Source organism: Mercenaria mercenaria, chromosome 14, assembly GCF_021730395.1.
Source record: "Mercenaria mercenaria strain notata chromosome 14, MADL_Memer_1, whole genome shotgun sequence".
NCBI classification, from domain to species: Eukaryota; Metazoa; Mollusca; class Bivalvia; order Venerida; family Veneridae; genus Mercenaria; species Mercenaria mercenaria.
Genome location: NC_069374.1, coordinates 7,339,319 through 7,367,067, shown reverse-complemented (window position 1 = coordinate 7,367,067; position 27,749 = coordinate 7,339,319). Strand labels below are relative to the sequence as shown.

Genomic DNA, 27,749 nt, shown 5'->3' with positions numbered 1-27,749 from the left:
CTCAAACTAAGCCCTTGTAATTTTTCCTCTTGCCCTTTGCTGAAAAAAGTGCTACAGTTCCAGAAGTGCCCTTAGTAGTGCATTGCATCAGAGTCTGCATAGCATAATAATGACAGATTACACTCCAGCTCGCAAGCCATGGATAGCTCGAATAGAAAACTTTCTTTTAAAGGTGAATATTTTAAGAAACAACACATTTTTGAGGGACTGATGTATGCAATATGTTAAAATATTGGTTTTTCTACATTTTATATGGACAGTCTCAAAATTTTCTAAATTCCCCTCGTATTAGTGGTACATACATTTGGACCAACAACTCCAATCTAGCCCATAGTCTAACTTTAGATTATACAGTCACATTAATTTCAGTTATGATTATGACTGGTGAAGAAATGAAGGTGGTTGAGTGTAAACATGGTTAAATAATAGTGCATTATTTTGGTAAATCTGAAGCAATTTCTCTTGAAAGAAAGATCTAGAATAAAATCGAATTTGACAGAGATCTGAAAGCTATAAATAATGTATTTGGTCGCTGCTAAAATGTTGACAAACAACATGGACGGAAGACATTCAATGATCCTTAGAAAAAGTCAACCAGTGTACCATGTGCTTATGTGAGCTATTAAAAACAACAAAATACAAAAATATTTTTGAAACCGAGTATTGACTTTAATATCACAGGCAACTTATTCATATAAACTATAATTTCTATTCAATAATAAATAGAGTACATGATAGTATAACTGTCAAATTTAAACATGACAAGAAAAACAACAATCTATGTTTAATGATTATGCTTATTTTCAAGACAATATCAAAACCATGATCAACCTTAATATTAAACAACTGAAAATGTAAGCTATCATCATTTGAGCCGTGCCATGGGAAAACCAACATAGTGGCTTTGCGACCAGCATGGATCCAGACCAGCCTGCGCATCCGCACAGTCTGGTCAAGATCCATGCTGTTCACTAACAGTTTCTCCAATCCCAATAGGCTTTAAAAGCGAACAGCATGGATCCTGACCAGACTGCGCGGATGCGCAGGCTGGTCTGGATCCATGCTGGTCGCATACCCACTATGTTGGTTTTCTCATGGCGCGGCTCATTTAATAACTTTTCAACAACAATCGTAACTCTGTTCAGTCCTAAAACATTTAAGTCGATAGAAAAAAGCGGCATCATAAAAAGCATTATGAAAAAAACCCTGCATATCTAGAAGGTGATGTAAGGCCATTATAAAACTAGGTGTGCCATTATACCAGCCGTTTATTGACCTTTTATTATAGAATCTATACCTTTGCTTCATATTTATTTTATTATTTTCATTTAACATATTTTCCAAAAATTTATACATCATTTTTATTGCCTTTTTCATCAACAGTGCCATCAAGATTTGACACTTGATCAGAAAATGACTGAGCATCCTTTCACCTGCCATAATGACGTTGCTACATGATGTCAGTGACACAACAAGCTGATGTTCCAGTTACCTGAGGCCATTATGATTATGGTGTGTGAGGCACACTATGCCATTATGGATTTGTCAACAGAAGCCATAGTGACTGTTTTTAACAACTTTTTTGTTACTATTTATAGTAAAGTATACAATAATATACAGTATATCAATTCTATTACACGTAAGATACACCCACAAAGTAATTTTATATTTAAACAAGAGGGCCATGAAGGCCCTGTATCGCTCACCTGACCTATTGACCTAAAGATCATCAAGATCAACATTCTGACCAAGTTTCATTAAGATATGGTCATAAATGTAGCCTCTAAAGTGTTAACTAGCTTTTCCTTTGATTTGACCCCATTAGTTTTTGACCCTACATTCAAACTTGACCTAAAGATCAACAAGAATAACATTCTGATTAAGTTTCATGAAGATACAGTCATAAATGTGTTAACAAGCTTTTACTCTGATTTGACCTGGTGACCTAGTTTTTGACCCCAGATGACCCAATATCAAACTGGTCCACAATTTTATTGAGGGTAACATTCTGACCAAGTTTCATTAAGATTGGGCCAAAATTGTGACATCTAGAGTGTTAACAAGTTTTTCCTTTGATTTGACCTGGTGACCTAGATTTTGACCTCAGATGACCCAATATCGAATTCGTTCAAGATTTTATTGAGGGTAACATTCTGACCAAGTTTCATCACGATTAGGTCAAAACTTTGACCTCTAGAGTGTTAACAGTCAAATTGCTGATGACGGACGGACGGATGGACGGACGACAACGGACACTGGGCGATCACAAAAGCTCACCTTGAGTACCTCATGCTCAGGTGAGCTAAAAATTCATGTCCTAAAAAATCTAGTTGTTTTTCTTCCACAGGAAGTTGTTAGAAAATGTTGTACAAGTACTCTCTGTATCAACTGACATCAAAATATCTTCAACGGACAGAACATTACACTTCAACAATATTCATGAGTTATGATTCTTGTGTTCCTATCTTTCATCCTGTTGCCTATAACAAATTAAATTTCCTTCAAAGAAGTTAACTACATGTAGCTATTAAAAATATTTCAAGGTGTAACAGAATGAAATGAGTGATAGTGGTTTAATATAACCAAATTTTTCTTGAGACTGCATACTATTAACTGAACTTGTCAGTTCTCTTCATATAACTATTTATACTCCAGTAATGCTTTGGTGAGATAAACCATGTCAAATACAACAACAGCTGTCATAGGAGACCGAACATTCGACTATTTCGATGCTGGATAGTAAAACTGGGCACACCTGAGCAAGCTGGAGCTGTCACTTGAGTGTTTAATTACTTCTGTGTGGATCTGTGTGTCAGCATCATGAACATTGTGATATATGATGTGGGAGACAATTAGGAACAACCAATATTTGAAGTTTGATAACAACAGAAAATAGTGAAAAAACATCAAAATTAAAATTCTAATTAAAAGAGGACACAACTCACTAAAATATTTGTGACAGAAATATGGACCTTGTGTCATATGATGTGGGTAATGATGTCAAAAAACTGTTCTTAGTTTGAATCAAATCCCTTACATAGTAACATAGATTTAGTGAAAATGCATCAAAATCAACATACAATTCTAAGTAAAAAGGGACATAATTCATGAAAAACTGGTGTCAGAGTTATGGACATTGTGTCATATGATGTGGGTGATGATGTGTAACAATCATTCTAAGTTTGAATTAAATCAATTCAGTAATACCTGAGATAGAAAGTACACCAAACTTTAACCTAAGTGAAAAAGGATAATTCATTAAATATTGGTGTCAGAGTTATGACCCTTGTGCCAGATGATGTGGGTGATGATGAGGAATAACTTTTTTTAAGTTTAAAGCAAATACATTGAGTAATTAAAGAGATAAAGAGAAAAAAGATAAGTGCATCAAAACTTTAACCAATGTGTGGACGCGGAAGGACACTGATGCCAGGGTGAGTAGGATAGCTCTCCATATACTTCATATAGTCAGAAGTATAGTCAAGATAAAAAACATACAAACAAACATACAAACAAACAAACAAAAACAAGGAGCTGTGCTCAATAAATGCGCGATGCTCCCAGTGGCATCCTTGTTGATAGATTTTGCATCCAAGTCCAAAACGAGGTCAAGGTCAAGGTCAAACTGAGGCCAGGTGATGTTTGAACATGAGGAATGGTCACAGTTTACATCTGTATTAGTATTAATTCATTCTTGTAAGGGGTATTGATGCTAGACAAAACCGTCCCATTTGGTTAACCAAGAGATAGCCCATATAAAGCAACCTAAGTCCAAAATGAGGTCAAGGTCAAAGTCAAACTGAGGTCAGGTGATGTTTTAAGATGAGGAATGGTCACAGGTTACATCTGCATTAGTATCAAGTCATTCTAGTAAGGGGTATTGATGCTAGACGAAATGGTCCCATTTGGTTAACCTCATTTGTGTATATTTTCATAAAGATCCATCTAAAGATTATTTAAGATTCAGTCAAAATCCCTATCCCAAATCAAATGAAAAAGTCTTCTTTTACTGTGTCAAGGCGAACAACACTATAATGTGAGCAAAGGCCATGTGCTAATTTATACTTTTGCAAGATTTAATGATTCTAGCCAAGATACTTTTTGAATTATAAGCAGTTTCAATTTTATTTTGCCAAATCAAGGGGGGCAATACTAAATATGAGCAAAGGTCATGTGCTAATTAATAATTATGTTCAGTTTGGTTATTCTAGCTAAAATCACTTTTTGAATTATCATCATTTTCACTTTCAGACAGACACATGGACAGATGTGCACAGATGGAAGAACAGCTGAATGGACAACCTCAAAACAATATTACTCTGCCTTCGGTGGCAGGTGAAAAGCTATAGATAATATTTTATGACTTTGCATGGAATAATGCCCACAACAATGGCAACATTTCTTTACATAAATTACATAACTATATAGTAGAAACTTATATTAAATAATGTATTTCATACATTTTGTCTATCACAAGAATAAAGCAATAAAAGCACTACAATGCAATATAATGTTATAAATACAGTCACCTGAAATAATACAACCAGCCTGTTGGCTTTCAAATCCTATTACAAGTTGTCCTATGCTGACATATCTAAGGACTGAGGTGCAAATTGTAACAATTGATAATATAGGTACATATAATATGCTGTTAAAGAAACACTCTTTCATCATATAAACTGGAATCATAACTGTATCCAATAAAAATTTAACACAATATAAACACAACTTACATATAATGCAAGTCTTTAAAGAAATATTTGTTTATTTTAGATTTCCAAACTTTATGCAACTGTCTATTGCTACATTACAAGTACAGTTACTAAGACATTATGGTAACTATGGCAATGTTTCATTAAATCAACAGTAGAAAAAGAATAATATATGTAACAAATTATCAATTTTTATCAAGGCTGGGGGTGATCCCTGTCCCTAAAAGTTGCACTGCATTTCATGGGTAACCCTTGCTAGAGGAAAATGTGTCATAGAATATTGACATAACATTATTTCAAATAAAATTTAAGCCTGATTTGAGCAGTGACAGAGGGTTAACAAGAATGCCAGACCTTGCAAAATACGCCGTCATCGAACTTGGCCTAATTCAAGGAGCATAATCCATGAGTGCCTGGGGCAATTTGAGTGGTTATCATACTTTAACTTGGCCAAGATATTATGCCCACAAACATTGTCAGCAAGTTTGGTGAAGATCGGATGGAAACTGTTCAACTTAAGAGTGCAGACAAGGCTAAATTCTCAGCTTTTTTGAGTAATTCAAGGGCTATAATCCAAGAGTGCCTGGGGCGATTTGGCTAGTTAACACACTTGGCTGAGATATTATGCCCACAAACATTGTCAGCAAGTTAGGTGAAGATCGGATATAAACTGTTCAACTTTGAAAGCGGACAAGGCTAAATTCGCATTTTTTCGAGTAATTCAAGGGCTATAATCCAAAAATGCCATGGGCAATTTCGCTGGTTATCATACTTGGCCGAGATATTATGCCAATAAACATTGTCAGCAAGTTTGGTGAAGATCCAATGGAAACTGTTGGACTTAAAGCGCGGACAAGGCTAAATTCACAGATTTTAGAGTAATTCAAGGGCCATAATTCCGAAGTGCCTTAGCCGATTTGCCTGGTTATCGTATTTGGCCCACAAACATTGTCAGCAAGTTTGGTGAAAACTGGATGAAAACTGTTTGACTTAAAGTACGGACAAGGCTGAATTCTCTTTTTTCTGAGTAATTTATTGAAGGGCCATAATCCAGGAGTGCTTGAGGCGATTTGGCTGGTTATCGTACTTGGCCGAGATATTATGCCCACAAACATTGTCAGCAAGTTTAGTGAAGATCCGATCAAAACTGTTCGACATTAAGAGAGCGGACATGCTTTGGACGTCGCCCACCCACTGCAGCCACGTGTTCACATAATTCCCCCCACCCCGCTCTTTCAAAGACGGGCATATAAAAAGGCAATAGAACTGAAACAAACCAGTCTCTTCTAAATCTGCAACATGCTCACTTAAAGTATTTCTACACTGTTCCCTATTCAGTCTGTAAATTTTCAGTAAACACCCCTCCGAAAAATAAATGGTATTGCCCAAACTGAATGACAGACCAATGACAGACCAGTCAATTTTAGAAATTTAGCAGGGTGGAGGTTAAAGTGAAGGACAGTGGATAAATGCAACAAGAGGACCATGATGATCCTGAATCGCTCACCTATCCCCACATGACCCAGTGTTGAACTGAGTATGACGTCGTTATTTCTATTATTTGACACAGTGACCTAGTTTTTGAGCACATGTGACCTAGATATCATCAAGAAAAAAAATTCTGACCAATTTTCATGAAGATCCATTGAAAAATATGGCCTCTAGAGAGGTCACAAGGTTTTTCTATTATTTGACCTAATGACCTAGTTTTTGAAGGCACGTGACCCACTTTTAAACTTGACCTAGATATCATCAAGGTGAACAGTCTCACCAATTTTCATGAAGATCTCGTGAAAAATATGGCCTCTAGAGAGGTCACAAGGTTTTTCTATTTTTCGACCTACTGACCTAGTTTTTGACCGCACATGACCCAGTTACGAATCTGACCTAGATATCATCAAGCTGAACATTCTCACCAATTTTCTTGAACATCCGTTGAGAAATATGGCCTCTAGAGAGGTCACAAGGTTTTTTCTATTTTTAGACCTACTGACCTAGTTGTTGACCCCACGTGACCCAGTTTCGAACTTGACTTAGATATCATCAAGGTGAACATTCTGACTAATATTCATGAAGATCTCATGAAAAATATGGCCTCTAGAGAGGTCACAAGGTTTTTCTATTTTTAGATCTACTGACCTAGTTTTTAACCCCAAGTGACCCAGTTTCGAACTTGGCCTAGATATCTTCAAGGTAAACACTCTGACCAATTTTCATGAAGATCCATTGAAAAATATCGCCTCTAGAGAGGTCACAAGGTTTTCCTATTTTTAGACCTACTGACCTAAATTTTGACCGCACGTGACCCAGTTTCGAATTTGACCTAGATATCATCAAGGTGAACATTCTCACCAATTTTCATGAAGATCCATTGAGAAATATGGCCTCTAGAGAGGTCACAAGGTTTTTCTATTTTTAGATCTACTGACCTAGTTTTTGACCGCCCATGACCCAGTTTCGAACTTGACCTAGATATCATCAAAGTGAACATTCTGACCAATATTCATGAAGATCTCATGAAAAATATGGCCTCTAGAGAGGTCACAAGGTTTTTCTATTTTTAGATCTACTGACCTAGTTTTTAACCCCACGTGACCCAGTTTCGAACTTGAGCTAGATATCATCAAGGTGAACATTCTGGCCAATTTTCATGAAGATCCATTGAGAAATATGGCCTCTAGAGAGGTCACAAGGTTTTTCTATTTTTAGACCTAATGACCTAGTTTTTGACCCTACGTGACCGAGTTTCGAACTTGACCTAGATATCATCAAGGTAAACATTCTGACCAATATTCATGAAGATCTCGTGAAAAATATGGCCTCTAGAGAGGTCACAAGGTTTTTCTATTTTTAGACCTACTGACCTAGTTTTTGAACCCACGTGACCCAGTTTCGAACTTGACCTAGATATCATCAAGGTGAACACTCTGACCAATTTTCATGAAGATCTTATGAAATATATGGCCTCTAGAGAGGTCACAAGGTTTTTCTATTTTTAGACCTACTGACCTAGTTTTTGATGGCACGTGACCCAGTTTCGAACTTGACCTAGATATCATCAAAATGAACATTCTGACCAACTTTCATAAAGATCCCATGAAAAATGTGACCTCTAGAGTGGTCACAAGCAAAAGTTTACGGACGCACATACGCACGGACGGACGACGGACGACGGACACCGCGTGATCACAAAAGCTCACCTTGTCACTTTGTGACAGGTGAGCTAATAAAAACTGTAAGCCTGTTGAAAATTGATGACAGGACTGACATTTTAATTTATTGATCTACATCTTTTTTGTAGTCAGCTCTATAACCAGTTTTGTTTTGATCAATTTTAGAAAAAAATTTAAAACACCTTTCCAAAATATATAGGTTGGTATTCTTTCCTAAATATAGCAAAAAAGGACACAAGCATAATGTAGATTCATAAAGCATTATGTTCTATCTTAAGAAGCAAGTAAATTACTTTTTAATGCTCACAGTATATTAAGTTACTGGTTTAAATTTCCTATATAAAATGAAAATAACAATCAAGATAACAGGGGTCTGGTAGCAATATCACTGTCACTCTCTGATGATGTTATTAGACCTGCTCTGTTCACCGGCATTTCACTGATAGGCCGTAGTTTGCTGTAGGATATCACCAGCATTACCTGTAAACACAGAAAAATATATAACTAATTTTGGAACGAGACATAAAATAAATCTGCAAGTACTGAGCAATATTAACCCTTACCCTGCTAAATTTCTATAATGAACTAGTCCATCTTCCAATTTGGACTGTACCATTAACTATCAAAAGGGGTGCTTTCCAAAAAGATACTGACTGAATAGCGAACAGTGTAGATCATGATCAAACTGCATGAATGTGCAGGCTGATCATGATCTACACTGGTCACAAAGGCAGAATGAGTGAGTGAGTTGGGTTTTATGGCGAATCGACACAAATGGTCATATATCACAGAGCACAAAGGCAGAATCAATCATGTCCAGCATGATAAGGGTTAATCAATTACTCCTTCAAAACAACAGCTATCTATAAGATAAAGTGTTAGACTGTTCTACAACTTCTAAGCAGAGTTAGGGCCATAACTGGACAAAACTTACATAACTATGTAATTCTATTTCAATTTTATACTAATTTGAAATTTATTATGACAATGACTACAACTTTTATGCAAAACTTCAACCAATTTTCCAAGTAAAATAAGATCAACTAGAGCTGCTTTTGAGAAAACCCCATGTCTTCCTTAACTGCCTAATCATCTAAATAGTAAGTCAGTCTTTATTTTCTGTTTATTCACTACAAATATACCTTTGAAGAGTAAAAAAACTGACTTTGGGTAATTCAAGGTCTATAATTCTGAAGTGCCTTGGGCCAATTTGGCTACCTGAACTTGGCTGAGGTGTTATGGTCAAAAACATTTGGTTCAAGTTTGGTGAAGATCGGATAAAAACTGTTCGACTTAGAGCGCGGGCAAGAGTAAAAAGGCAGATTTTTGACAATCCAAGGGCTTAAATTCTAAAGTGCCTGCGGCCAATTTGGCGAGTTATCAAACTTTGCTGAGGACTTATGGTCAAACACATTTTGTTCAATTTGGTGAAGATCGGATGAGAGTGCAGACAAGAGTAAAAATGCCGATTTTTCGGTAATTCAAAGGCCATTATTCCGAAGTGCCTGGGCTGATTTGACTGGTGTTTGATGGTTGAGGACTTGTGGTCAGACACATTTTGTTTAAGTTTGGTGAAGATCGGATGAGAAATATTCGACTTGGAGCACGGACAAGAGTAAAAAGGCCGATTTACGGTAACTCAAGGGCCATAATTCCGAAGTGCTTGGGCCGATCTGGCTAGATATCGCATCGAACTAGGCTGAGTACTTATGGTCAAACACATTTTGTTCAAGTTTGATGAAGATCGGACGAGAAATGTTCAACTAAGAGTACAGACAAGATCTGTGACAGACACACACAAAGATAGGAGTAAATCAATGTCTCCCACACCATTTTGTGGTGGGAGACATATTAATTTGAATCTATTTCAAACAAGAGTTCTCTGACTTGGGTATATGTAAGAATGTTTAATGAGAAGGATGTCTTGTGTAAAGTCTCAATCCAATATATGTACATGTAGCTGTTATTTTTTTAGATACAGCCTGACTGTTCCATGCAAAATCTTATGCGTTTTTTTTTTTAAATACAAAAAGAGCTTCACTGTTTTATACTAGAGATGCTTTTGAGAAAAGCGCATGTCTCCCACAACTGCCCCTATGAAAAATGTTAGTTTCTCTAGATGTTTTAGACGAGTGGATCCAATTAGATGGTCTGGATGAGTGGATCCAATCAGTATTCAAGGGCCATAAATCAAAAGTGCCTGGGCGGATTTGGCTAGTTATCGAACTTGGGTAAGGTCTTATGGCCAAACACATTTTGTTCAAGTTTGGTGAACATCGGATGAGAATTGTTCGAGTTAGAGTGCGGACAAGAGTAAAAAGGCCGATTTTTCGATAATTCAAGGGCCGTAACTCCAAAATGCCTGGACCGATTTGGCTATTTATCGAACTTGGCCGAGGTCTCATGGTCAAACACATTTTGTTCAAGTTTGGTGAAGATCTGATGAGAAATGTTTGATTAAGAGTGCGGACATGAGTAAAAAGGCCAATTTTTCAATAATTCAAGAGTCGTAACTCCAAAAAAGCCTAGACCGATTTGGCTAGTTATCGAACTTGGCCGAGGTCTCATGGTCAAACACATTTTGTTTAAGTTTGGTGAAGATTGGATGAGAAATATTCGAATTAGAGTGCGGACATTTTTAGAGTAAAAAGACCGATTTTTGGTAATTCAAGGGCCATAACTCCAAGAAGCCTGGACTGATTTGGCTAGTTATCGAACTTGGCCGAGGTGTTATGGTCAAGCACATTTTGTTTAAGTTTGGTGAAAATCGGATGACAAATGTTTGACTTAGCGTGCGGACAAGCTTTGTGACAGACACACACACACACAGACTGGAGTAAATCAATATGTCTCCCACCACACAGTAATTAATCTAACAAAGAGTTATCTAACTTGGTTACAGGTCTGAGATTGAGAAGCAGTGTGTGAAGTTTCAGTTGTTACTGAAATACAGCTTTACAATTAGTTGAATGTATGCAAAACTTTAACCAAATTTTTTAAGTAAAAAAAGCACAAAATTTGAAAATGATTTAACGAAAAAGTTGGTTAAAATAGTAGGTTTAATGAATATGAAGCTTTGTGTGAATAGTCCATTCGATACAAATATTTGTTATTTGGAAACAGCTTGAAAGTAAGTTGCATGCAAAACTTTAACAAAGGTGTGACGCCAATGCTGACATCCTGTTGAGTAGATAAGTTCTTGGATTAGTTGAGCTCATTAGAAGTAATACTTTGCAGTCAATACTCATAATTCTACAGACATATGTAAAAGTTATTAAATTTGTTTCCAGAAATTAGCAAAAGTTCTGCAGTGGAAAAACTGTGTAACGTTTAAGAACGCAAATGCAGATGGGAATATCTGGCTTGAGGGTAACTGTTTTGGCGGTAATGGTAATGAGGCTCACAAGAGTCGGATATTTCTGCACCTACCACCAGTGAAAGAATCTTTTTCTTGCACTCCATATTTATGAAATTATAGGAAAAACAAGACTGCCAGAATGTCACAATATACGCCTGTCATGTAGATGTTACAGTAAAACATATTCTGTATAAGTTTGGTAGACAGCGAGCCCAAACAATGACATATCCAGTTCTAACAACCAAGTTACAAAATTTCAAGAATAAGCTATTAATAGTAGCAACAAAGGGAAGTAAGTCCACAAGAAATCTGTATTTTGTTTTTTGTAAGTCTACAAAAAATCTCCTTACCATGTAGAGATACCTAAAAATGCGCCTAAAATTTGAAAGTAACATCTATGTTGTACCACAGAAAAGTGGTCTTGGCTTTTCCCTGTGGTCATTTATAAAAAAAAAGTTACAATATAAGTTATTTATAGTAACAACAAAGGGAAGTTATTCTTTAAAAAAAATCTAAGTCCACATAAAAATCCTAACCAAGTAATGATGCATGTTGTACCACAGAATAGTGGTCTCATTTTTTCCCTACAGCCAGTTTTAAAAGTTACAATATAAGTTATTTACAGTAACAACAAAGGGAAGTAATTCTAAAACTAGGGACTTGGTTCTTATGCACGACACTATGATGATGTTTGGCCTCCAAGTGTGACCTTGACCTCAGATCTATGGACCTGGTTCTTGCGCATGACACTCTTGTCTTATCATGGTGAACAATTGTGCTGGGTTGCCCAAAAATCCCTCCATGCATGAAAAAGAAATGCTTGGAAAAAGTAGCAACATTTGACCTCTAAGTGTGACCTTGACCTTAGACCAAGGAACCTGGTTCTTGCGCATGACACTCCGTCTCATGATGGGGAACAATTGTGCTGAGTTACATCAAAATCCCTCCATGCATGAAGAGGAAATGCTCTGGACAAAGTATCAACCTTTGACCTCTAAGTCTGACCTTGACTTTAGACCTAGGTCTTGCCCATGACTCTCCATCCCATGATGGTGAACATTTATGCTAAGTTAAATCAAAATCCCTTCATGCATGAAGAAGATATGCTCCGGACAAAGTCGACCCCCACCCCTATAAGTTCCGTTTTTCAAACAAGCGTATGATAAATTAAAACAACTGAATTTCTTACAACACTTTTTTTTTTTAGTAGATCTAGTGCATTAACAAACCGCAGGAAATTTACGTGTGTAAACAGAAGTACTCCATGATGTTACAAAGACCAAAACAACGTACCGGTTTTGTTTTATCATCTGCAGTGATGAAACATTATGTTTTTTCCATAGCATGATGTTTTTTGAATCGAGAATTATGTTATAAGGAACAAAGAGAAGCTATCAAGGTATTTGATTTTTATCCTGTTTTATGTCAAACATAATTATTACTACACAAATCCGCTATACTGTTGTAGTTCTTTATATGACATTTAGAGCACAAGAGTCATGTTACACCCTGGGGTGTAAGATAAAGTTTTCCGGCACTAGTGGAATCTTCAGAAATCCCAGTCTAGGACTATGCAAGAATCAATATTCAGTACTCTGAAAACCTATGTAAACACAAATCTGGTCTACACAAACATTGCCTTCTTTTCCTAGAGATTGTTACTGCATTCAAAATTCTCAATATACCAGTGGTCAGCATATATACATACCAAAGAAATTCCTAACAAACCGAGCATTGCACCAAACATCAAATATGGCATAGTTAATGTGGAACTTGCCCACAATGGTGCAAGGATTGTAGCTAAACCAACAACACTTCTTCTCAACCCCATACTCAATCCTGAAATATATAGTATATAACTCTTATCTTGTTTTCTTACAATTCTGATATGTAAATTATGCCATGCCTCTCAGTAAATAACAAGAATAATATGGTACAGTACTCCCTACTGAAAACAAAGGATGGCAATGAATAGCAATTCTGGATTTTAAATATATCATATAATCAGGTAAAACACTTTAAAAGGGAAACTTCAACTAAATATGGACAATGTAAAGAACTATCAGATTTAAAAAAAACTACAATTTGTAAACAAACTAAGGTTTAGGCTTCATTTACATAAAATAAAATTTGCTTTCGAAATGATAGCATCCTTGTATGGTCATTTTCTTTGAACTGATAATCTCCAATAAATATAATTCTTTAACACAGACTTACGAATATTCTTTTAAAGCACAAAACATATCCAAGCTGTTTGATGAAGACTTTTCAGGACAGGTAATGAAATATGTAAAATATATTAAACTCCCTAGCTCTGGATAAAGCTCAACTTATTCATAAAACAAGGAGGCAAAGATGGCCCTAGTTTGTTCTTCTGAGAGTTTCAAAGATCGCTTGAACAAATAGTGTCATGCATGGAAAATATTTCTAAAGTTTGGGTGAGTGTTTTCTGACTAGAATATCTTTTTAAAGTACCGTTACCCACTTCATGTATACAAGAAATACTGTTTACATACATTAGGCCTAAAAAAAAAATATGTTTGTTTCCTGTAACCCGACCGACCATAAGTTTTTACCGCCGACCGCAATTTTTTTATGGGCTGAAATTCGAGATTCTGATTATATCTTTATTGATTATAGGGATAATTTAGTTGTACCCGACCTCGTCACGCATAGTCACGAACGTTCCTGGTTCAGTCGACATGAAACAACATGGCGAAAAGCCTGTTTGTCGGTAGACTCGAGGTTCCGGGTTTTCACCCGCGAAAATCGAGAAGTTTTCTTTGATGCATATCGAGTTCAAAAGTTCTGCCCCTTGTCAATCAAAATCTCGGTGAATTTCAATACTGTTCGCCGCCACAAGCGGAAGTATGGCAGTAGGCGGAGCGTCATATACTAATTAGCTACTGACAGATGTCAATCACGCCACGCGCCGACTGACACGTGGTTATCTCGCGGTTTGTATTTAGTACTTCATTATGAAAGGTGTTTACTGATCAAGGTGTAAACGTTAATTGATAAACAATTCATAGAAGAGTAGTCTATTATCATGTTTGCACCACTTGTTCAGGGGTCACGCTGTCGGTTGCACTTGAGCCATTTGCGACAAAAGATTAATTGTGGCCCCGAAAATCTCTAATTGGCAAAAACGGCCCGAAGCTATGTCTGTCTGCAAAACTATGAACTTTGCCTGTTACACAATGTTTACTGAACAAAAGGAATCAGTGTAGAAAAAAACTTGTATGAACAACATCTGTTATTGAAAGGCGGGAGCAAATTTTCAACAATTTTATTTGATTAGTAATTTAAATCAGGCCTCGACCTTAGCGGTGGACCGTTGGACCGACGCAACCAAAATTATCGGCAGGTCCACTATCAAAAGTTGGGTAGACCGACGGTCAACCAATTTTCAGTCACGGTCTGCAAATAAAATAAAACCCTTAAAAGTGAAAAAATAGGGGTGGTGGGGGTGGGGGATCGTATCCATATCGGCGAATTCACAAAACGAAAGTTGATTTTGCCTTAGTACGGCATTCTACAGTTACAAGCATTGGCGAGTTAAAGTCAGGATAGCACGAATGGACTACTCCACCGATCGGGTGAGTGGTTTTTACGTGGTAACTTTACCAAATTGAGTAATTACATCAGGCAAAATTATCGGATTGACTGGAATTTACCCGCGAATCGTAAAAATATCAAAACGTCATGCTGGTAATTTTCCATTCCACAAGCACGTGCGCCCTATCGTAATACTTAACTTACATCGCAGTTACTTTTGACACAAAAAACGCGCGTAAGTGCATTCATTTTTTAATATAATCGCTTCAGATATTCAACACCGCTTGAGAACTAATACAGTTTGAATTCTATAACAATTTTAATAAGATATCGACAGGAATGTAGGCAAAATTCTTTTAAAACGATCAAATTTTCATATAATGTTTTGTAAAATTTCAAACAGCGCGATCTTGATTATTTATTTCCTTTTTAAAGTAAATAAACGGTACATACTATGGTAATAAAATTCAGACTTTTGACCAGAAAATACAAAAAACACAATTAAAAAATCTTAAATAATGAAAAAGCGGCAGCAATTTAAATACATGGAGTAAAACGATTTTTTGGCAAACAGATTACTGTTAGCACGTCAGAATAGGTTACGTGACCTCATGAACGTAAATAGAAATGTGGTTTTAAAATGAGGCAGTATGATGTCGTTGCGATTTTTAATAAGTTTTAAATGAGTCTTCGTACATATATTTTTTGTCAAAACACTTTGTTAGATATTCTTCTCAAACAATAATGTAAATTTCTTGAGGGCAAATAGGTCAGCATCGTTCACGGTCTGACACATTTACATGTTAGTTTATTCGGGATATTGCACATTCGCTTTTAAAAAATTAAAGAAAAAACTTTTTTACTGATTTCTTCTCAACAATTAAAGGAATCGAGAAAGTACGATCAGACAGTGATGTGTCACATGGCGCGAAAACATGACGTAATGCAATGACAATCTCGTGGAAACTATACCGCTTTGATCTCCACTGCAGATGCCACAATAACCGACACACTTCTTTTAGCTCTTTGAGGGGGTGTTAATTGATGATGAAAACGAGGCCAATTACTTAGTTTATCATCAGAATGATTACCAATAATTGTTGATGTTTTGTTTTTTTTCACTTTCAACACTGGTGCTGATTGTGTCCATATTTTGGGACACTTTTCAAAATAATTATTTTTCGGGATAACAGATTGCTACAGTCTTCCATTTTTAATTATTTAGAAATAAGTCCTGTTTCTTTGAGTCATATGAAGTTATGACGTCTACAGCATCACAATTTATGAGATAGAATTGGAGGTCCACTAAAGTCTGAGCAGGTCTACTAGATTTTAGCAGTTGGTGAACCTGCTGGCAACTGCTGAAAAAAGTTAAGGTTGAGGCCTGATTAGGCAGTTAATTGGCGATAATAAGGTTACTAAACACTGAAATGTTCTGACACCTACTAAAAAAAATTAAAAAAAAAGAAAATTCCCTACCTACCGACCCCCATTTTTTTCAGCATGTTACAGGAAACAAACATATTTTTTTTTTAGGCCTTAAAAAGAGGCTACTCCTGCAGCCATAATTTTGACAAACTGGAATAATCTGAACAATTTTGGTACAGGGTCAATGAAGGAATATTTCTGTGATATTATTTAACTTAAGGTAGATTTTACAGAGACAAACATTTGTAAATCAGGTTGACCATTTACCAATTTTTCCACTGATTTGACCTAGTGACCAAGTTCTTTACCAAAGTGATCGAGTTGATCTAAGATTTTAAACAGACATTCTCATTAAGTATTATGAAGAGCAAATAGAAAATGTGGCCCTTTTAGTGTAAACTTAAGTCTAAGTTATTCTCAAATTTAAATTTGTGACCTAGTTTTGACATAGATAATTCAGTTTCAAAGTTGATCTAAATACACAAAGCAAATTCTGTTTTATGAACATAAAAGTAGAAATTGTGGCCTAGGTTTTTCTATGATTTAACCTAGTGACCTATTTACAGACCTCATGCATCCCTCTTTCAAACTTTGCTAGACTCCATAGAGATATATATTCTGACAAAGATTTATGATGATCAGGTAGAAAATGTGATCTCTGGAGTGTATTCTGACAAGTATTAATATGATGATCAAGATGAAAATGTGGCTTCTAGAGTGTTAACAAAGTTTTTCTATGATTTAACCTAGTGACCTAGTTTAAGATCTCAGGTAACCCAGTTCCAAACTTGATCTAGACTTAACAGAGGCATATATTCTGGCAAAATTTCATGAAGATGTGGTAGTAAATATGGCCTCTACAGTGTTAAAAATGTTTTCTTATTAACTGATCTAGTGACCTAGTTTTAGACTCAGTAACAAAATGTGTTAGATTTTAATGAAAATAACATTCTGACATTCTCTAGAGTGTTTACAGTCAAACTGTTGACAACAGACGACACATGAAGACGGACGATGGACACAGGATAATCAAAATAGCGCACCTTGAGCACTTTGAGCTCAGGTGAGCTAACAACTTTAAATTGACTCTATGGTCCATTATTTAAGACGATATAGAGGTACATACCCTGGGTTTCCTTTCTGGTTATCTTTGAGTACAATGATATACTAGACGATACAAGAAATGGCAAAGCAAACAAATCTAAAGCTGAACCTATAATAAACTTCCATAGATTTTCATCATAGGTACCTGAAAAATAAAGGTAAACTTCCATAGATTTTCATCATTATAGGTACCTGAAAAAAAGGTAAACTTCCATAGATTTTCATCATAGGTACCTGGAAACTGAAAAATAAAGGTGAAGTTCAATAGATTTTCATCATAGGTACCTGAAAACTGAAAAAAAAGTATAGTTCCACAGATTTTCATCATAGGTACCTGAAAAATAAAGGTATAGTTCCATAGATTTTCATCATAGCTACCAGTAAAATAAAGGTATAGTTCCATAGTTTTTCATCATAGGTACCTGAAAAATAAAGGTATAGTTCCACATATTTTCCTAACAAGTTTCTGAAAATATATGTGATTTATAAATTTCCATAGACTTTCATAATAGGTACATGTACCTGAAAGTATATGTAATATGAAAACTGGTTTGCATCATAAGTATCTGAAAAAGTATCAGTGAAAAATCTAATACAGAAAATAACACAGAAAAATCTTGTTGCATGTTTTAAGTCTTTCCATAGATAAACATTATGCTGAGCTTCTGACAAGTATTCTGCATAAATACTATTCATTCCTGTTTCATTTTAATGACATTTTACCAATATTTGACAAATTAAGTTTGTTTTTGGTTTGAAGGTTTTAAATTATGTTTCGAAACTTCACTGTAACTGTTTCAGCACCAAGAAACAACAAACTGCAGTCTTAACATAATGGTGGTGGAAGACCCTGAACATCCAAGCATTATCTCATTTAGACAAGTACCATGGTAGAACCACCAACTGTCCACATATGACCTCTATATATGCAAGTAGTGCTGCAAGCCTGCACTCCAAATAAATCCACTCAAATCAAAAATTGTTTCACAATCAGAAAACAAACGAAAGTATACCCATTTTTTCTCTCTAATATATACACATAAAAAAAATAATGTACATGTACACTTGATTTTTTTTTTCAACACATATTGACTTTGTGGACAATGTAAGCATAATAAACAATTATTCCATGTATTGGCCATACCATATATTGCACTAGTATGTTTACATCAAAGGAACCAGACACCTAAACAGGTAATGTAATATGTAAATCACTTATGTAATCTTTTGAAACCTGACCCTTTATTGACTGTATATTTCTGCAAGTTTTCACAGAAAATCAATACATCACACCAGTCGTTTTCCATCCAACAGTATTTATGACCTAAATGATATTCTGGGAAATGTCAATATATGGTAGTTTATAGCAATGCTCAAGTAGCAATACAATATTCTTTCTGTGTTTTCATAAGACACTTCAGGTGAGCCAGTCAGTTGTCTGTCCTGAAAGCACAGCTTATACAGATATAGCTACAGATAGGATTCCATAGCAGGAGATTCTACCTTTGCGACCAGTGCAGACTTAGATAAGCCTGCACATTCGTGCAGTCTGATCATGGTCTGCATTGTTCACCATTCAGTCAGTCTCTTTTTGGTAAGCACCCATTTCAACAGTTAATGGTACTGTCCAAACTGAAAGATGGACAAGTTCATTATAGAAGTTTAGCAGAGTTAGGGTTAATAAACATAATGCTGAAAGTATGGATTACAGACGCAAAAAAAAGCAACAAACAAACATACGATTGATTCTGCCTTTGCAACCTGTGTAGATCCTGGCCAGCCTGCGAGTCTGAGCAGTCTGATCAAGATCTGCACTGTTTGCCATTCAGTCAGTATCTTTTTGGTAAGCACCCCTTTTAACAGTTAATGGTACTGTCCAAATGGAAAGATGGACAAGTTCATTACAGAAACTTAGCAGGATAAGGGTTAAACCTGCATAATGGAATCCTACATTATGGAAGAGGGACTATTTTGAAGTTGGTGATATCAGTCATAAAATACATCTTTTTTCTTGTGCAGAAGATGAACTTTTGTTTCAACATTTAAGTAGTAAGTTGTACATATTTTCCTGTATTTCATTTAGTTCTGTTAAGTGGAACAAATTAACACATTTCTTTTAAAGTTAATCACAAAATAGCAGAAATTCAAAGTATTAGTAGTCCAGTACTTTTTGTTACTGCTAGTTAGCAAGTTCAGAAGAATCTGGTAACTTTCTCAACAGCAGATGAGGACAACTTATTGACTGTCATCTAACTTGAGATCTGTTTGAAACAAAAACAAACTGCTTCAGGACTGAAACAAATCATTAACCTCCGACCTGCAATACAACCTCAGACTTGCAGTACTTCAGAAATATTCTCAGACTTGCAATATAACCTCAAGACTTGCAATATAACTTTAGACTTGCAATATAACCTTAGATTTGCAAAATATAACCTCAGACTTGCAATATAACCTCAGACTTGCAATATATGGAGTAAAACTTATTCTTCTTTACCCACCTAAGTAACTATGTATAATAAGTACAAACAAGTGCATGCCCCCATAATGGCCTACTGGAGGTAATTTAAAGATTATCATTTTCAGCCTGCAAGTTAGGCTGGAGTTGGCAGTAGAAACTGACCAGTGATTCAAACCCGCAACATCAAGAATATTAGTCTAAATGCAAATTGCTAAATAAGGAGGAACAACTTACCATGAAATGCGACAGGTATTACATATATAAGCCAAGAGTTAGCAGCAGCAAGTGTTAGTGTGCCAATAACCAGCAGTACCCTGTCCTCTAGTCTCTTACTGACCCACGTCACTAGTCCAAACACTATAATTACCTGCAAGGTGTTATATTAGATTTAGAGAATGGTGATATGTATTGTTTCTGTAATGTTGTATAGTGAAAGAGAGACAGAAAAATTATCTTTAGGGTGTTGCAGTGTATCATCAGTGAGTCACAACAAGAAAACTGTGTTACCAAGTATCACAGACTGAGCAGTAATTAGTAATGTAATCACAACCAGATACTGGCAATATACATGTATATATCAATAAATGTTCCTTATGTAAGGTTTTAATAATAAATTAATGATACTGTATGTATTTAACAATGCTTCACCATTTTTCTATTTTAAGTAAGAGTGACTTAAGGGGACGCATATTGCTACATTCACAGTTCATATAGCAATGCGGAAGGGGTGCATATTCAAGAAATCGATGGTGGGAAAATAAAAAACATATTCCTAAACTGATATAATACTGATGGACACCTGTAATATTCAGTATTTTGTAGATAAGGATGTGGTACTATGAATGTAATAGGAAAACAGAGGTCTTTGTGGAAGTACATTCAACACAAAATATTAAGCTTTTGTATAAGGAAAAAACAGGTTTTTTACAATAACAGTGTTCCAAATAATGTTGAAGGGATGAGATTTTCTTTCTAACACACCAGGTTTGCTTAAACATGTAAAAATTTAACGCCACGTCTGTTCATCTCGGGATGGACGCCATATTTGTCATTGATAAAAAATGTAAACAAAAAAACCAGAGTGGGATTAGCATTGCAAGGGCATAACATGACATTCTACACAATGAATACCTTAGAACAGATATCTAAGATGCTACACAGGTCAGGCGGGTTAAATGCATAATGTCGATCACTTGAAATTCATCTTGAAAAGGTGGTTAATTTTAGTTTGTTTACATGGTTTTTAATTTTCCCACGACTTCTCGGCGATTCACTGCAAATGTATTACTGCGCCGGACGAAAGATAACTCTAACTTAGGTGTCAGCACGTGTACGATTTTTAAAGAAACATGTCGATGATTATAATTTTTTATCAAATAATGAATCCTATTCAGATATTCGACTTTAATACAGGGGTCTAGCTAGGTCCAATTTTTTGGGAGAAGTCACTTCTCCCTCAAGCTGATTTAGGGAGAAGTGAGGAGACTTTAGGGAGAAGTTGAAAGACTTTTCCTACTGCAATGATGTTGAGTGATTTGAAAGGTGGCTGTAATGTTCTTGATAAAAAGTATTGATGTGACCATTCATTTTCTTAGTTAGATCATTTCCCATACAGTGGTTATTGTTTCGTTAAAAAATTCTGAAAAAAGTCGTTTTCAAAATTCAAGCCGATTCTGTAAATGTAACCCGCCGAATTTTGGTTATATCTTGTATGAAGTGTTTATTATTAACACCGAGTCATTCACCGAGGAATGTCAGTATCTCACTCGAATAAAACTGAAAGTAAACTGAGTAATCTAGAAATACATATTCAAATAAATTCATCGATGGAAGTCAATTTAAACATAGTTTATACATTACATGTCGTTCTTTTATCATAGATAACAAATAATTGTGTACCAAATTCCAATTAATCGCATGGTTAATCAGCAGATTCTTTAAAAAAAAACTTTGCTTTTTGCACTCAAACATGTTGACAATTAAGAACGAAGTGTCAAAGATGTAAACGCGACGCTAATTGGCTGAACACAATCAACGAGGTGTATCGGATAATTTGATTCGCTTTCACACTTCTCGGGGAAAATCTCGCAAGTACCTGAAGTAGGCGGAGCTTAAATTATGCTCCCGGCGTGTGTTTGTGTATTCGGCACTCGATATGACACCGTGCAAATTGTCAACAGTCCGGGTAGCACTAATTAGTGAGTGCGGAAATCAAAGAAAATCGGGCGACTTGCATTTCGCTTTGAGGTTAGATTTGAGCGAAGTTTGAAGTTCTAGAGCGCCTATTTCGCTCAAGTCGCCCACTCGCGAGAGCCCTGTAATATTAGAAAATTATTAATTTCTGTGGACATTTGTCAAATAATATTACTTACAGTGGACTATTTTGCGCATCAAACTGGTTTCCGCTTCAGTTGTGAGGCACTTCCGTTATACTTTTTGACAACAATAACAAAACACAAAATGAATCAATAAAGTCACTTATAAACCGACTGCTACTTAAATCAGTGTAAGTAAAGTTGTTGTTACAACATTATACATGTTCGTTACGTTATGATATAAAGTTTATCTTGAACTGCATAATCCATTAATTATTTTAGATGATATTGCATTTACAACTTATTTGACCCCGTTTTTTACGTGAATGACAGCATTCTCGTGCAACTCGTGCAAACAGAATTATGAAAAGTATGGTGGAGAATTCAAGGACAAATTATAAATGACATTAAAGTGAGGATAACTGTATATTCGTCCAGTTTTGATCATTGACATTCCTGCTGTTTATTAGTAACTTTTGTGAACAAGATTAGAATGTTGCTTTTGCACATATACACATTGATTGGACCTCTCAACCAAATTTCATACCTTATTTTTGGGATTTTTAAGACAATACAATTCAAAAGTTTGTTGAATGTGTTTTGATATTTAAGTGCATTGTAGTTCATGAATACCAAGTTAAAAATTAATAATGGCAACATTTCTAGGCCTTTATTGTAAGCCACTAGACTTCTGTAACGATAAATATTTAATGTATTAAGGGGAATATACTCTTTTAGTTTTGTAATGTGGCATTCCTTGACCACCGTATCTTTTCTTATGCACTACTTTGTAAACAAACTAAATAATGTGTTTTAGCTCACATATGCGAAATGAAAAGCAAGACAGTGAACTTATTTCACATTCTTTCTTTAAATTAGAATCTGTAGGACATTGATAAATGTTTGGACAAAGTGAAGCACTATTATTTTCGCACCAAAAAGTCTTAATTGTTGACTTTGAATGTACACAAGAAGTCTTATGTAATTCAACAATAACTTTCTTGTTTCAGTTTTTCTCATTTTTATTTTAGTGAGCAATCCTTTGTGTACTTATAACAGTTGAAACAGTATTCATTTCATTTACCAAAACCTTGTACTTTTTTGCAGGTAAATTTTTTAATACCCCACCCACTTTTTTCTAATTTCAAAGTATGCGTCCCCTTAATCTGTGTGACCCTCAAATATATTTCCAACCTTTGTTTTTCATAAATGCTACAAACAGACCAAGTTTGCTGACAATAACTGTACCCAAACTTAGATATTGCACCCAAACCATTTTTCTATTTTTAGCAACTGTGAAGCTGATCAAAATGACTTCATATATAACAAAAAATACTTTCTGAGACACATTCGATACAAACTTGTATGCCCTTTATGCATACATTGGATGAAATCAAGGACCATTAACTCTGGTCTGACTGACAAAAAATCGGAAACAAAAATTCACATGCAAATCTTCAAATGCTGAATAATATTCCTATTATATTTCATGACCCTAGGTCCAAGACATTTTAAGATTCATGTAACACAAGCTTTTTTGCCCTTTTATGAACACTTTTGACTTAAGTTAAGGGCCATAACTCTGGTCTGACTGAGTGAAATCTCAGACAAAATCCCAGGTAGACAACTTAATATGCTAAATAATATTCCTTTAATGTTTCATAATCTTAGGTCAAACACCTTTGGAGATACATGCCTCACAAACTTTAGGCCTTTTTTATGCATAAATGTATTTTTTACTATGTCAAGGGCCATAAACTCTGGTCTGGCTGTGCAAAATCCCAATTCATACACTAGGTGCACAACTCCGCATGCAGAATGACAATCTGTGAGGTTTGACGGTTTTGGTCAAACTCTTTTTGAGATATACATGACACAAAATCAGACAGACGGACATATTTTTGACAAAAAAAAGATGAAAAGAACCTTACACAAGTGTCTCTCCACATTGAATTTATCGAACTTGTTAACAGCAATAATAAACTGCTTTGCAGAGCTTTGTTTTGTTTGTTTGTTTTGGGTCTGACAACATTTTTCAACAGTATTTCAGTTATGTAATGGTGGGCAGTTAACCTAATTAGTGTGTCTGGATTCTGTACCAGTACAAACCTGTTCTCAGCAAGTAACTGCCAACTTCCCCACATTTATCAACCGGAGGTGGAGGACAAATGATTTAAAGACATGATGTCTTTTATCAAATCATCAGAGTGCAGAGCTTTGTATCTGATTGCTTTATTTAACTATTCTAATTAATTCAATATGTAAAGACGTACACATCATATGAGCCGTGCCATGGGAAAACCAACATAGTGGGTGTGCGACCAGCATGGATCCAGACCAGCCTGCGCATCCGCGCAGTCTGGTCAGGATCCATACTGTTCGCTAACAGTTTCTCCAATTCCAATAGGCTTTAAAAGCGAACAGCATGGAGCCTGACCAGACTGCGCGGATGCGTAGGCTGGTCTGGATCCATGCTGGTCGCACACCCACTATGTTGGTTTTCCCATGGCACGGCTCATATAAGATCATCCATTTATATTAGACATAAAAACATAGGTAAATCTATGTTGCCTGTTTGCCAGTTAAGAGTATCTAAAACGGTTTACTCCATCTGAAATGTTTTCTATATTCTACAGAAGGGCTTAGCAAAAACATGACAATATGTTAGTACTAAAGACCATTCATAGTCTATAACATTGTCAACAGCAATAGAATGAGAACCAACAAACGGGTACTATAAAAGTAAAATTTACCTCTTTCCATGCAAAACAACTATCAATCAACTTTAAGGTTCAAACATGCAGCAGACAGGTGAGCAGCAAGCTAATTTTCCTTTGGAGAAGATTTTGACCCTGGGAGGTTAACACACCTACAGACCTTAGTTAAAATAAAGCGATCAAATTCAACCACTATCATTAATAGCTAGTGGTTACTACAACACAAAATGAGAATAATTTTAATTTGAATGACAGGTGCTCTTACCTCACAACCAGCTATACAATAAAAGATGCTATTTTCAAGTTCTCCCCAGTTAAACAGCTTTAATGTTAATGGTGTTACCATTGTCTGCAAAGAAATATATTGCTTTATTAATAGATGTTACATCTTAATGTTGAATATTCAGCACAGCTCATGTGAAACAGTTACAGCTTTTCTTGAAAGCAAACAAAACCATATAGTCTACGTTGGCATTTTTTCACACAAGAATAGTAAGACTTTTAGTTAAGAGATACACAAGTCAGCTTCATAACTTCATTTCAGATAAAATTGTCATTCAAAACAAGTAAAATAGTAAAATATAAATTTTACCTCTAATGCTAGTTGATTGAAGTAACTATTGAACTGTACAGCTATAACAGCCACTATCTCCTCTCGTACATACTCTGTATAATACATAAAATACTAGGTTTCACTTGCTATTTTATTACCAGTATATCAAAATAACTGCTGACTGAGTCTGTTTTTAAAAGGTAATGAAATGTTCAACTAGCATAGTGATAACTGTGGTACTGAATTATGGTTTTGTTAGAAATAGCCAGTCAAACTGGCCAATGAGAATTGATATATGGCATTGAAAACAAGAGGACCATGATGGTCCTGAATCGCTCACCTCTTCCCACATGACCCAGTTTTTGACACAGTGACCTAGTTTTTGAGCTCATGTGACCCAGTTTTGAACTTGACCTAGATATTATCAAGACAAGAGGACCATGATGGTCCTGAATCGCTCACCTTTTCCCACATGATCCAGTTTTGAGTATGACGTCGTTTTTTCTATTATTTGACATAGTGACCTAGTTTTTGAGCTCATGTGACCCAGTTTTGAACTTGACCTAGATATTATCAAGATAAAAATTCTGACCAATTTTCATGAAGATCCATTGAAAAATATGGTCTCTAGAGAGGTCACAAGGTTTTTCTATTATTTGACCTATTGCCCTAGTTTTTTAAGGCACGTGACCCAGTTTCAAACTTGACCTAGATATCATCAAGGAGAACATTCTGACCAATTTTCATGAAGATCCATTCAAGGGTATGGCCTCTAGAGAGGTCACACGGTTTTTCTATTTTAAGACCTACTGACCTAGTTTTTGATCGCAGTTGACCCAGTTTCAAACTTGACCTAGATATCATCAAGATAAACATTCAAACCAACTTTCATACAGATCCCATGAAAAATATGGCCTCTAGAGAGGTCACAACGTTTTTTCATTATTTGACCTACTGACCTACTTTTTGAGGGCACGTGACCAACTTTCGAATTTGACCTAGATATCATCAAGATGAACATTCTGACCAATTTTTATGGAGATCCATTCACAAGTATGGCCTCTAGAGAGGTCACAAGGTTTTTCTATTTTTAGACCTACTGACCTAGTTTTTGACCGCACATGACCCTGTTTCGAACTTGACCTAGATATCATCAAGATGAACATTCAGACCAACTTTCATGCAGATCCCATGGAAAATATGGCCTGTAGAGAGGTCACAAGGTTTTTCTATTATTTGACCTACTGACCTAGTTTTTGATGGCACGTGACCCACTTTCGAACTTGGGTTAGATATCATCAAGGTGAACATTCTGACCAATTTTCATTTAAGATTTCATGAAATATATGGCCTCTAGAGAGGTCACAAGGTTTTTCTATTTTTAGATCTACTGACCTAGTTTTTGACCGCACGTGACCCAGTTTCGAACTTGACCTAGATATCATCAAGATGAACATTCAGACCAACTTTCCTACAGATCCCATGAAAAATATGGCCTTTAGAGAGGTCACAAGGTTTTTCTATTATTTGACCTACTGACCTAGTTTTTGACGGCACGTGACCCAGTTTCGAACTTGACCTAGATATCATCAAGGTGAACGTTCTGACAAATTTTCATGAAGATCTTGTGAAATATATGGCCTCTAGAAAGGTCACAAGGTTTTTCTATTTTTAGACCTACTGACATAGTTTTTGACCGCAGGTGACCCAGTTTCGAACTTGGCCTAGATATTATCAAGGTGAACATTCTGACCAATTTTCATGAAGATCTTGTGAAACATATGGCCTCTAGAGAGGTCACAAGGTTTTTCTATTTTTAGACCTACTGACCTAGATTTTGACCGCACGTAACCCAGTTTCGAACTTGACCTAGATATCATCAAGGTGAACATTCTGACCAATTTTCATGAAGATCCATTGAAAATTATGGCCTCTAGAGAGGTCACAAGGTTTTTCTATTTTTAGACCTACTGACCTAGTTTTTGATGGCACGTGACCCAGTTTCGAACTTGACCTAGAATTTACCAAGATGAACATTCTGACCCATTTTCATAAAGATCCCATGAAAAATGTGACCTCTAGAGATGTCACAAGGAAAAGTTTACGCACGCACGGACGACGGACACCGCGCGATCACAAAAGCTCACCTTGTCACTTTGTGACAGGTGAGCTAAAAATCTGAAGTAAAGACAATGCAGTTAGTTGAAATTTGTGGTATTCATATTACATAAAAGCAATGAAATGAGAGCACACCAGCCCTGACTTTTTTAACCTTTAGCCTGCTGGTGGCAAATGATTCTGCCTTTGCGACCAGTGCAGACCAAGATCAGCCTGCACGATGCACATCCATGCTGGCTGATCACGGTCATC

General features: G+C 35.9%; 1 protein-coding gene across 1 annotated transcript in view; it reads right to left on the bottom strand.

Annotated features, from left to right (window-relative positions):
* Positions 1-645: 645 nt before the first annotated feature.
* The window catches only part of LOC123526283 (uncharacterized), a 65,333-nt gene continuing 38,229 nt past the window's right edge, over positions 646-27,749 (bottom strand). The window contains exons 7-12 of the mRNA XM_045305375.2: positions 25,419-25,492; positions 25,092-25,175; positions 20,029-20,161; positions 17,356-17,478; positions 12,952-13,082; positions 646-8,365 (exon numbers count right to left, since the gene is read on the bottom strand). Coding sequence (XP_045161310.2) covers positions 8,243-8,365; positions 12,952-13,082; positions 17,356-17,478; positions 20,029-20,161; positions 25,092-25,175; positions 25,419-25,492 — 668 coding nt within the window. The 3' untranslated portion in view covers positions 646-8,242. The remainder of the gene's footprint in view (positions 8,366-12,951; positions 13,083-17,355; positions 17,479-20,028; positions 20,162-25,091; positions 25,176-25,418; positions 25,493-27,749) is intronic.